Source organism: Amblyomma maculatum, chromosome 1 (assembly GCF_055883805.1).
Source record: "Amblyomma maculatum isolate TAMU_Amacu chromosome 1, ASM5588380v1, whole genome shotgun sequence".
Classification (NCBI taxonomy): Eukaryota; Metazoa; Arthropoda; class Arachnida; order Ixodida; family Ixodidae; genus Amblyomma; species Amblyomma maculatum.
The window spans coordinates 40,633,752-40,647,076 of record NC_139344.1 but is presented as its reverse complement, the minus strand read 5'-3'; the positions used below and the strand labels follow the sequence as shown (position 1 = coordinate 40,647,076).

At 44.0% G+C, this 13,325-nt stretch overlaps 1 protein-coding gene across 2 annotated transcripts in view; it reads left to right on the top strand.

The window, feature by feature from the left end:
• The first annotated feature begins 8,608 nt into the window (after positions 1 to 8,608).
• spz3 (Spaetzle domain-containing protein 3) overlaps positions 8,609 to 13,325 on the top strand; it is an 85,729-nt gene continuing 81,012 nt past the window's right edge. Inside the window, exon 1 of one of the 2 annotated variants that reach the window (XM_084587987.1) lies at positions 8,609 to 8,821. In XM_084587987.1, the coding sequence (XP_084444113.1) occupies positions 8,807 to 8,821 (15 nt within the window). In that variant the 5' untranslated portion in view covers positions 8,609 to 8,806. The remainder of the gene's footprint in view (positions 8,822 to 13,325) is intronic. The other variant, XM_084587989.1, reaches the window with a different exon arrangement.

Here is a 13,325-nt window from a genome sequence, read left to right as displayed (position 1 = left end):
CCGAAGTTTGCACTTCTCCCCATCCGCATAGCTCCGCGCAGTTCGTCCGGTGCTTCTGGGTTGTGCGCACGTGCACTTGGCTCATCCGTTGCGCGCTGCGCTAACCAGGGTGATTTTGTGCTTGGCGAACTTTTGTGTCACTTGCGGATAACTAGAGATGCTGGGCGAGCTCCCAGAGCCGCTTGAGCTCGTAAAAGATGAGCTCGCGTCAAAAGGGCACGAATCAGTGTATCGCGCGAACCTGGCAAACGAGGCAGCCGTCAACGAATGGCTGGAAGCCTACAGCGTCGAAACCAACACGTCTTGGATCGTGCAAAAGGTTCAAAAGGACGGAGAAAAGTACGTACATTGCCGATCAGCCCGTATTGCTCTTAGCAGTATATTTCAATCATTGTCAAATAATTTATGCTCGGCTAGTGCTATATGTGGGTTGGATTTTTGTCAATTTAATAAAAGGCGGAGCTACACTTCTCGTTTATACTGGAGTCGAAAATACATGAGCGCAATATATTAGGCGATAGTTTCCATGCAGACCTATTAAGTTAGCTGGCAAGCGCGAGAGAAGAGACCTTTGAAGGAAGTCATCACCTCGAAGCTAAATGACTAATTGTAGAAATGATGACACGAAGTGGTAGTCACATGCCGTCAATCTCATAACTTTTCCTTGTAAGCGTTAGTAAAATCAGTTTACAAAAAAAAAAATCTTGACCAAAGAACTTATACTCAGTGAACATCCAGTGAATATCTGCCACAAATGTTAATAATATATCAATATAGTATACATTATAATGTCCACGTTGAAGAGAGTAGAAAGTGGACATGTACCGAATACCCACGCATGCCCACACATCTCTTGATGAGATATTAAATGATATTCTGTAGATATGTAGCCAATATCTTTTTAGGGGTTGTGAGCTGTGTAGTAAGAGTACAGCACTTTATAATAAGAGCAATCGTAGCAACTGCTGAAAAATGCCAAAGAGGATAATTGTTTATCCAAGGTAAACATTTCCTACTGGTTTCTTGATGGGATCCTGCTAGTTCCAGTAGTACTGGTTTATTAACACATTCCCCGTAGCCACTGGAATTGGTAGCGGCTGGGTCTCCCTGCAGAAGGTCGGTTGGATGCATTGGTTCTGGTGGGCCTGTTGACCTATGAAAATCTTGGTGCAGCAGCTGCCTAGGGCCGCACTATCAAAACGAAGACAAGGGCAAAGGTTTCATAAGTATGCATTATACTTTATTATTTTCCATGTCTACAAAAGTTCTGCAATCTGCATGGACACTTTTGTCTTGCTGTCTGGTACTGCTGCAGGTGTTCCAGCTTCAATCAGATGTTGCAATAAGCTAGCTGCACAGAAAGATTTTTTTCAGGAAAACATGCTAGCAACACCACACTACTTTAATTTAAATATCAACAATTTGGAAAGCAGCCATTCTAGAACAATGCATTTGGATTACGATTGTGTACTTTCATCGCCAAGGGCTTCGATTATTTCCAACCAAAACCATCATCTCAGCTTTTACACATTAGTTGATGGCATGGTACCCTGTCAAATTAACAGTCAAACCATTCCATATGTGACACGCCACAAATTGTTAGTGTTGTGCTTCGCATGCCTATACAGCTGCTTAGAGTGCGATCAATCATGTTTCTGTCTGGTTCGAGCTTTTTCAGAATCAGTGCGTGGCGAGCCTGTGTATGCATTTGGACCAGAATATGAGAGTGAAAGTGTGTAGCTGCGCGGTGTATATATGCAATGACAACTGGTGCATGTTTGCAATGACAACTGATGCATGTGTGCAATGACAACTGATGCATGTGGAGAACATGCACTTCATGTGTTATACGTCGACTATGCGAGACGAGTGCAATCCACTGTGTGTTTGGTCTCCTCTATAACTCGAACCAATTCACTGCGCTACAACATTGTCATCAACCATTTGTATCCTCATTCTCCTTTTATTTCCCTTTTCTCCCTTCTCTAGTGTGGAGCAGCACACTAGGGTCATATTGCTGCTGGCCGAACTCTCCACCTTTCTTTTCATTGAATTATTTTCATCGCTATCTTGCTTATTCACTGTGCTCTGGGCCTCCTTGCAAACACAAATGTGGCTATTTGCAATTCAAAGTATAGGTTCTTTGATGGCCGCATGGCTGCCCAGTGTCATTTGGAGAACTGAAGTCACATCTGCCACTTTTTCCTGCCAAAAAGGTGAAGGCATTTGCCAGTAAAACAAACTGCTTCTGCATAAATGGTTTACAACGTATTGCTTGCCGTGCATTTACTAAACAGCAAAGGCATTGTTTCACCCAAATTTAGAAGCAGTGAATTTCAGTTTTGTTTGGTATAATGTCCTAAATTGACTTAGGCTCTGCGGGATTCTTTAGTGGTCTTCGGCCCATTTTTGACCAATGATATTTTTTTTTTTAACATGCACTGACATCACACAGTAAATGGGTGCCTTACATTTTTCGCTATGAAAACATGGTCGCTACGGCTGCGATCGAACTCAGGTTCCTCAAATTTAAATGCCTAAAACTGGTTGTTTCATACTATTTCCTAGACTACATTCATCGGGGTAGCCTTGTAGTACCTAATTTACTATAGCCACAAGTCCTTGTAGTACCTAATTTACTATAAACACACTTGTGGCACATGATGATGACATTAACAAGCGTTTCTTGAAATGTTGGATTGCTAGCTGACCAGTGTGCAAACCATAAGGGAGTGATGTCAAAACACTCTGGTTCTCCCCTCTTCAAGTGTTGCTATAATTTGTGAGCTTAATCCTTTAATTTTGTAGCAATGCTTCCTTCTTCAAAAATATTGGTGCCGTAATCATGCGTGCGTTCACAAAACGAGAGCATGTTTTCATTTCAAGGATTATTACCGCTAATTTCAGAAAACTGGCTTCGCTGTCCCAGCATGTTGCCATATAGAAACATTTCCGTATTTAAATGCCGGAAACTGAAAAAAAAAAAAAAAAATCCTGAGTGCAAACAGCTGCTCACAAGGTAGCATAAAATGAGCGACGGCCTTTGAGATGTAATTTATCATCGGTAGTAGTTTACATACGCCCTTGGGTAGGCCGGTAGCTTTAGCATCCTTAGCGAAGACCCCCTCGAGCAACGATGCAGCATCACAGCAAATGTTTCACAAATACATCACGTAACCACGTTCTTTTTTCTCTTTTTTCTCCCCTTTTTACCCCCCATATTCCAGCGGTGCTTATCCAAACACTGCAGTGCTACTAACCAACGTACTTTCAGCGACTAGTGTCTCCAAGGTGAGCATCCAACGGCGCTGCGCAGCTTTTTTGGAATCGACGCACTTGCACATCTATAACCAGCACAGTCGGCATCAAGCATGCTTAGGCAGCAAAAGTTCAGCAGTCGTGGCCTCACAAAATCGCTTGCTGTCAGAGTCAAACACTTGACTTCGAGATGACGGCCAAAACACTTGTTTCGAACTGCAAGCATCACAGTATCCAGCATCCAAATGGTACGGCTTGGGCCACTGCGTTTATAAAGATTCAAAACAGCGACCGCAGCATACCACTAAGCCATGGTAGAAGGATACTCGCTAGTCTGGCTAACCAACGCCCCAACGCCAGCGTCAGCGAAGTGTTTAACGCGCGCGCGTGTGCGCCGCCATCTTTCTTTGCGTAAAAAAAAATTAAAAACAAGCAAAAAACACTTTGAAGGAAGTGACGTCGTGTCACGTGCTTGCGCGTCAGAGTGTCGTCTGCTCGAGTGCTCCTACGGAATATGGTTTGTCAATACGCGCCCCAGTTGCGTGCTCGTCGCCTTTTTCTGGTCATTCTATTCGCGAGTCAACTCTCCCCCCAGAGAGTAAAACACACATGATATTGCGGTTGAATAAAAACAACTTAAGCTCTTGTCGCTATTTTTGAGCGCTTGTCTTTTTTTTTTTTTTTTGCCAATTCTTTACCGGTCTCTGCTCACCTTCAGCAGAATTTATTGAAACTACGCGTGGCAGTTTCTCCGTATAACGGTCTCTCGTTGCGGCGCTCTCGCTCCACCCCGAAGTCTCCCTGCTTCCTTTTTCACTTAGCTGACCCCCGAAATTTTCTGCACGTTCCCCTCCGCTATTGCTCATTTTTCCCCGCACGAAAAAGCCGACAGGATCGATTTGGTTCTTTTCAACCACTCTGCTCTTTTCGAGCCACTGCCCATATTAACGCGACAAAAATACATCCTGTCCATAGCAAACAAAGCGAGTTTCTATATTTATAAATAACAAATATGTTAAAAAGATTGCCCCCCTCCCGCCCCCCCCCCCCCTTTCTCCCTAGAAAAATTGCCCATAATTCGAATCTAAAAGGGGGTCATGTTGTATTGCATATGGGCCTGCGCTAACGAAGGGTGTGGGGGGCAGTGCCCGGCGGCAGGGGACACGGATAATAGACAGTTGATGTCAATATCTACCAGAAAGCAAAATCAGATATGAGAACCCTGCTAACTATAAGCAGCATATATATATATATATATATATATAACAATGAGCATAATTCCCGCTGAAGTAAACTTAGGATTAATTACTTTTCACCTATATTAGTCGGAATACTTTCCTATTGCTGTCTTTTTTGTTAATCGATGTCCATATGTATGCATTTAGACCTTTTCATGGTTTTAGAGCTACATGTTAGTTTCAACTTTCTCGTTAGCTTTCCTGCAGTGTGTTGAGCTCCAATTTTCTTTCCGTGAGTACAGGTTAAATGCATTTGTTTTAACACCTCTGTAATGCTTTCTGTCTTAGATTTATTCTCCCTTTGAATCACACGAATGTGTCCTGTTCTGTATGCTTCAGTATTCTAACCTCTTTCCCTGTTACCCATATACAGTGTGTTTCAAATTATTCATTACAGATTTTTCTTCAAAGAGCAGTGAAACTCCGAATGAGGTCTGCGCAGGTGGATCGTACGGAAAGGCTGACACGATTTTCGTGCTAGAGCGTAATAAATGAGTGAATAATTAACTAAAGTTAACTAACGAACTTCTTAATTTTTTAGTTTTAGGTCGCGACATTGTATTACAAAAGTGAGTCCAAGTTAGACAAATTCCTTAACCGGCATCGTGATTCCAAATACCGAGCGTGCAAAATACGCTATCGATAACATGATAAGTTGGCTTCGCCGCAGTTCACTTCTCTAAAATATCATCCCCTTTACGCCGTATCAAACGCAAAATGCGTCTGTATTAGTTCAAGAGGCACCATGTTATTTTTGTTCGACATGAGAAAGCCAACTTAAACTTTTTTTCGGAGGCATGTTTTGAACTTTCGACACCGCGAACCACGGCGCCAATTCTGGCATTTTAAAATCAATCTGCCCTAACGCCAAAGATAAGAAAGTTGAATAGATAATTTTGCTTATTCCTCTTTCGGATGTACTCTGTCGCGTACATAATGTCTGATCTGTCGTATACGGTCGATCTGTACATATTTCACTGAAATGCTTTGCATGCTTTTGAAAAGGCAAATCCCTACAATAGAATTTGAAACAGCAGTTTATGACGTGCTTTAAATGCTTAATTTTACTAAATGCTTAATTACAAGTAACAGGGGGTCATGAATTCCATTCTGAATCCCAATACAGTCACTGACTCTGGTACCTTCTTTTGTATAATTTTCTTTTTTTGCGTCCACGAGTACTGTGTTATGAATGAAATATCATTTCATTTCATATTTTGGGCGGTGCTGGTTATTCTAGCGATATTTAGTTGTTAAAATATGCCTCCTTGTATGAAGTTCGTTCGAAACCTTCCTGCAAAGAGCCTTTTTAAAGGAAGGCGAAGTGTTGTGCAATATGCGTTGCTCATTTTTTTCTTTTCTTTTTTTTTTCTGGAATATGTGGTGGAGGAGGGACAGAGTTTGAATTTTAACAAGAAAGCCGTAACGAGGGGCACTTTTGGTCACTTTGTGAACGTGCCTTTTCGTATATTCGTACCCTGTCCTTTCTCCCTGTCGCTCACCTCGTTGATATCCCTTAGTGTCCGTGGCTATCTCTTTCTTTCTTAGTTCAGGTGCTTTAGGAATCACGATAGCAGATACCGGGACTAACAAACATCGTTTTACTTCCATTTTTTCGTAATGTTTTTTATTAAAGGACCACATACTACTACTACTACTGTCCATGCGTGAGTACGCGGCGTGTAAAGCTCGACAGAAATAAACGTTTTTCACTCACTCACAACGCTAATATATCTCACTGTATTCAATATAGTGCCGAAAATAGGAGATAAAGCTTTTGAATAACTCTTACGATGGGGCTAAAAGCTTTAATGTGAGCTGTGTGGAGTCATTAAAAATAAATATTTTAAATTTAAGATACTATTGCTACACGCCAATCGATATAAGAGCACTGATACTCCGATATTTTTTTCTGAGACATGCGTTCCGTTTCGGATATGGGACTGTTCGCCATGGTGTTCGAGAAAGAAAAACACTAACATAAAGCTATGTTTTCTTACTAACCGCATCGGTACGCTGATGGCTGACGATTTCTCGCACTGAGAACTTGAATCAATGAGACACCGAATTTTCTGTTCTTTTTACTGATGCTTTAGGAGACGCTACATATGGCTACAATGTGGTGTTCGCCTGCGACCGCTATATAATTTATAACTAAATACCTCATGCTGTCTTCATTTTGGTTTCAAGATCTGAATGATGACTGGCTAGACAAACTCAGCATAAGTAGCGTATATCATTAAAAGCCTGCGACAAATTCGCAGCTACCTCGTTTCAGTCCCTATATACAGTGCTAAAGTTGGCCGGCCTCAATAGCCGGAATGAGAGCGAACAAACATCGATTACACTGTAACTATTTCATGCCTCACGCCACCTATTCTGACGTTTGACTTCTGAGTCTTAACCGTGACTTCGCTATTGAAACCGAAACCAAAAACACCGTAAGAGAAGATATTGAATCATAAATTATTTACCCGTCGTAGGTTCATAACCCTACGATTTCGAGTGAGTGCTATTATGCTCACTTGGGCCTGCACAAGCGCATAGGCGCTGGGACACAGGATGAGCAGAGCTGCGCATGGCCGTGACGTTTCTCACTGTAAAGTAAGTTCGACCCCCCCCCCCCCCCCCCCCTGCACTTTATCTGTTTCCTATTCACAGTTTGGAGTTGGAGTTTATTTATTTCTTGCTACAAGAAAGGGGAAGCCAAGGCAAAAGGCGACAAGCCTGACTGGGCCTTGGCTCCCAAAACAGACAACAGCAGACAAAAGCACACACCTCTTGTGCATATAAAATGTAAAAAAAGCATTATGCAACACTTACACACGATATATAAAAGGTACCAACACATGCAGTATTCATTAAAGATTCAAATCAACAGAGCACGCACTCAATAACACAAGTTTCATAGCAAGAAATGTTTACACAAAAAAGGTTGCATATGAGAAAACTACAGCGACTACCATCCATGAAACTATAGGGAATATTCATTTAAATATTGTTTCACGCTCTGTTTAAATACCCTAGGTGCCAATGAAAATTCCACATTTGGTGTTGCACGTTAAAGAACCCCAGGTGGTCGAAATTTCCGGAGTCCTCCACTACGGCGTCTCTCATAGCCTGAGTCGCTTTGGGACGTTAAACCCCTCAAACTAACCAACCACATTTGGTGCTGTGTTGTTGATAAGGGATGGCACCTGAAAAGTTAATTTCTGTTTTCCATAGTTGGTTCGGGTAATAGGTACAAGTTTTCTTTGTGTTCTCAGATCATACGTTACTGTAGATCTATCAGGTAGAGTAGTATACAGCCTATTATGGTGAATGTACTGCAGAAAACGAAAGTAGTAAATCTGATGAGCGGCTAAAATGGCATATTTTTTAAACAAGGATTCTGTACGCAATAAAGTCTCGCGGTATACCGTATTAACCTTCAATAGTCCGAAGGGTTTTTTTTTTTTTTTTTTTTGAGAACAAGCAACTTATTAATATTTGTAGAAGTAGTGGTTCCCCATATGAAAATACATCTGAATCTGCACCTGTCAGGCCCTACTTGGCACAGAAGGCGGCCAGTTTCGCCAAAACGCTGTAATATTTATACATTTACATGAAACGCGATCAGCCATAAGCTGGACTGCGGCCTCAGCACTTGAGTCGGCCATGTTGGCACCTGGCGAATGCGCCATCGGCGTGGTCATCGGGCCAGCGGCAACATGCTTCATCGTGCTCCTTCGGATACGTCGGTGAGCTTCGGCTGTTGCGAGGGCTACGGTATCGCCTCGCGGCAGACCTTCCTTCCTCCGGCTTGGCGATGATGCGAAAGTGGGCTCTCGGACGGCGCTCGTGTATTCACGGTACAACGGCCCTTTACCGCAAACCGTATCGCACCAGCAGCTTCCTTCGCCGACTTCCCGACAGGTCGGGATGCGAGGGCCGGTGGGAAAGGGTGACCCAGCCGCGTAGCGTACGCGGGCGTTTCGAAAGCGCGGCTGAGACAAAGGCGAACAGAAAGTGGGCAAGGAAGAAAACGAGATCGGGCAAGGAGGGGGCGGCGGCGGCCCGAGGGAGAGGAGGCCGGCGGGCGAGGCTCGTCCGTGGTTTCGGGCGAGTACCAACCAACCAACTTGCGCCGGTAGAGCCTTGCCTAGCCTTGCCGAGTGCGGTCGTGCTTTCTCTCCCGCTGCGAGCGACCACGCGGCCCAGCGAAGACGTCCCCCGGGTTTACCCCCGCGCATGGCGGTCCGTCGGTGTCAACCTAGAAGATCGTCCGGGTGACTGTGAATGGGCTGCGACTCCATGCGGCTAAGAACGACATGGATTGGCGTCAGGTGAGCTGCGATCCCGGTGCTCGACGGCCGAGAGAGGTCTCCCGTCGGGCTGCTGCTGCCGCTCCCCCATAGAAACGAGACGGGCTTCTTGAGAAGCGCATGCGAGGTTCACTGAACGAAAGAGGCGTTCGCTCTTTGTTGGACACCTATTGCAAAGTGTCCAACAAAGAACCTTCTCCATAGGAAGCATCGGCTCGATAGGTGCAGTCAGTGGCACATGAGCAAGCGGATTTCCATGTTGTATCAAAAGCAGCGTTCTCTCCAAGGAGACGCCGTGCAAAACCCAACTACCACCTCCGTTAAAATTGCCCATGTCTACCACGATCTTCTATACTATTCGTAATAATTTCATACGCAGGGTGAATCCCCAAGGGTAAATGAGAGCATTTACAAAAAGAGCGTTTCGACCAAAAAAAAAAAAAAAATGTCATCTCAATTACCGTATACAAACGACAAGAACAAATTTTTGTCAACAAATATTCACATATTGAATCCTGCCTCTTCGATCGCTCGATGAGAGTGGATACTTTGCGCATCTATATTTATGTAAGCCCTTTTATGTGCGTCGATTCGAACGTGCTATATATAGCGCGGCGCTGTGAGAGGTGCTGTATCGTACCTTCCAACAAAGATGGGCGTAAAAACAAAATCGAGATCTTCGAAATAGCTGAAATTCAATCCATTGCTTCGAAGTCCAAAAAAGGAAAACAGCTTATCGACCTTGCCTCACTGCTATCTCTCCTTTTCCCTCTGCATTAGCCCGTAAACGCCAGGCACTTTTTTCTCGGAATGTACGGGATACGTCAGAAAAAACAAAATGCCGGTCGGTAATATATACGTGCCTTCAGCTCTTGCTGAAAGGTTCGTAGAGCGATGGGTCAAGCCTTGCATTCTCTTATGCGTGGACGTTCTCAAAAATATACCAATTTTCTTGTTAAAAACGCTACGGCGCTATGATACTGATTTCTATGTCTCTCACTCAATATCCAACTATGGCGGCCGCCTTTTCATGACAATGAATTGCGAAACCGTTCTTGCAGTGGTATTTCATTGCAGCTTTCGAAACCAAAAGTGATCAAGGTTAATCTGAAGCCCCCTTTACGGCTTGACTTACGGGTCTAGCATTGTTAGTCAAAAGTGTATAATTTCAGATTACTTTATATAAAACCTCGTGCCACTGCAATTCCTTTTCTTTCTCTGGCGAGTGTATGCGTTCACGAAGCGCCCACGTGTGCTGAGAATATCGCAGATGCACTGGCTGGTGTCTTATGTGTTCGCAAGAACATATCGTTTATTGGGAAATTGCGACTGTGGTTTGCCGCTTAATATCCCACGCTTCACCAATGCAGTCAATATACATCTGCTCTGGTGCCGGATCAAAGTGCACAAGGCCCGGCAGGTATACCAGGCACTTTGAACTGCCTTTCATACATACTCGCAGAATTCGAAGTCTGTGTTGTGCGTAGTACTTGTCATTCGTACTTGTTCATCTAAATGTTGCAATGATCTGAAATTCGCTCAGAAATTTCGATGATAGAAAATGTCCGAGCATTGATAAAAGCGACAGAAATAGGGAGATAGATAGTTCAGTTGATGACATATACTCTGCCGACCAAGATCCGTATAACTCGTGCTATGGTTTTTCCAGTTCGGATGTATGGATGCGAGAGTTGGACTGTGAAAAAGGCTGACCGCCGAAGAATTGACGCGTTTGAATTGTGGTGCTGGCGAAGACTCTTAAGAGTTCCTTGGACTGCCAGAAGATCAAATCAGTCGATATTGTCGACCATAAACCCTAACTGCTCATTGGAGGGTCAAATTCTAAAGTTAAAGCTCAGCTACTTTGGTCATCTGATGAGAAGAGAGGAGTCGCTGGGGAAAGGTTGAGGGTCGCCGAAGAAGGGGTAGGCAGCGAACGCGATGGTTAGTTGGCATCCTCGAGGCGCTGCAGATGAAGTTATGTGATGTTAGGAAGATAGTGAGAGACCGGAAAGCGTGGCGTGACATGTTCCATAGGGTCACAAAGAGTCAGACACGACTGAACTGAACTTGCCAGAACTTGTCTTCCAATCGCGTGGACGTAGATAAAGGTCCGTGCACGGAACTCGTCAACCGGATATCGTGCCTGCACAGCCGCTTTCCAAAGTCCCCAAGCATTCACTGAATGAAAATTTCCCCCTTCCCATCCACCTCCCTTTCCCGCCGGAGAGGTAGCGTCCATAGCGGCGTAGCACGTACTTGAGCGATGGTTGAATGTCCGCTTCTTTCGACACATGTTTTCCAGTTGCTGTGTCGCTCTCATAGAAGCTCTTCTATAGTTGTAGGGCATGGGGCACCTCGCCAGTCACCACAATATTTTGTCTTTTCGTTACGCCGCGTAAATGGACTATACGCTTGGACGAGAAAATTGCTTATATCGACAGGTAACTGCTATTAATGTGTCCAATCTGAACTAAGTTGAAACTATACAGGCTTTGTTCTAAAATGAAACGACGAAAAGTGTGAGGGGTGTTTAGCTGTACACTTTTCCGCACTATACGATTATTGAAGCTTTTCGAGTTTAGTGAGAGAATTCACAGGCTGGCTGAGCTCAGCACTCCCCTGACCCCCCGTTTTTTTGTTTTTTTTTTTCAGTTTTTTTTTTCGGGGAAATAACAATATTGGATGGAAAAACAGCGCAAAAGACAAACACCAGAGCAAAGAAACACAAGACTTTTGTTTCTTTGCTCTGGTGTTTGTCTTTTGCGCTGAAGTTTCTATTCAATATGCTCCACCAACTCGCCCGTTTGGCTATAGTGTTGAAATAACAATAGTTGGAGCGTGATAACACGATCGGTGTGCGCTTGAACTTGCTGCAAGGAGCTTTTGAGAACGCGACTAAAAACCAAACGAGCCTGCTGTGTGCTCGTCAGACGTTGCGCGCGGCTTTCTTTCATCACGTTTGACATCACTAATTTCACCTTTCTGGCGTGAAATTAGAACTTTGGCAGCTTGAATTACCGAATTCGAATTAAGGGCCAATTGCTAGTGTTCGCAGAAGAAATCGAGTGCTCAGTTGTGTCCTATTACCTCTGACTTACGACATCGTTCGTTTGTGAATGCACTTCAGAAAGCATTTATACTACATTTCGAGTGAAAAGCGGAAAAGAACAGCCACACCATGCTGGGGCAGGTGACACTGCGGGACACACAGAATGGGAATAATTTTTACCCAAATTGCTCGCAGGTGAAGAGGTACAGCAACTAACACTTCACGCAACGGACCCAGTGCGAACACATATACACGCAAACTTTTTTTTTTCTTTTTTGTGCAGAGCACTGATATCAAAGTCTCAATATTCTGTTACAACTTAGATTCGACAAATCCGTCAAGAGTGCAAAACCTGTGCATCGCTGGCTATTATGTAGATCTATTTGCACACTGGCTGCGGTGGCCCGCGCAATGGGTTTTTCTTCAACCACGCGTTGTCACCGCCATTGTGCACTTTTTTGTTTATGGCTAATTTGTTTGCTGCGCAGCGCACAGAGCAAATCGAGGCGTCGCAAATGAGGAGGGCTTGAAGAATAAAGAGCTACCGCGTGTGCCTGTTATGCTTGTTAGCTAAGCCTCCTTTGCGATATAACGATACATTGGGTTTTGCTACAGCTCTGCTGGTTGAATTTCGGCCTCTTGTGATGTTCCCGTGAGGAACAACTTCTTCCTGCTTTTGCATGAAAGAACTGATCTGTTCAAAATCTTCACAAATGAACGCACGACTTGTATTGTTCCCTTCTTGTGTTTGTATGGTATCTGCTGTAGCTTCCCTTGCCCTCTGAGCTTTGTGAGGAAGGATTCTATGTTCACGACATGGTTCTTAGTGTCAGCGGTTGCTTGCATATTAATAAATTTAGACTTTTAAAGGTTTCAGCGGATCCAGCGATATGTGCTTCTGGCGTGCGACTCACACCTGGAAGAGCAGCTTCCAGGAAGAACATCTAGCACGATCGATAGCGGGCATGGTTCACGAGCCTTGAGGAAGAAGCTGCTTACTGCTCAAAACTCATGTCCTTAAAACGTCCTCACGTAAAAAAGCGACCATGAATTTAGTTTGCAGTTCACAACTTTTCCACGAATTCAATCTAGTAATTCATCAATCTGCTAGTAATTCGCTGTTAGTGAAGAGACGAGAAGAGTAGCAAACGCTGTCGTTAGCAGAAGGCGGTACTTGTTCACTAAGTGGTACAAGTTTGACTCTTAAGTCCAGGTTTCCAGGACATTCCATTTAACTGCGAGGCAAGTGGGAATGTTTTACGACACTGTTATGGAAATATAGATGGTAATGGTGTTACCTTGCGATGCGTAGCGAAATCGGGCCTTTTAGGTTTTTACTGCGCTCGCAGTGAGTATAGTCAGAGCTGCTATATAAAAGAAATCAGTGGGGAGCATTTTTGGATAATATGTAGCAGAAAACAACAAGCGTTCCAGGGAGGATCTGCGGACATTATTGATTATAATCGTGCATTC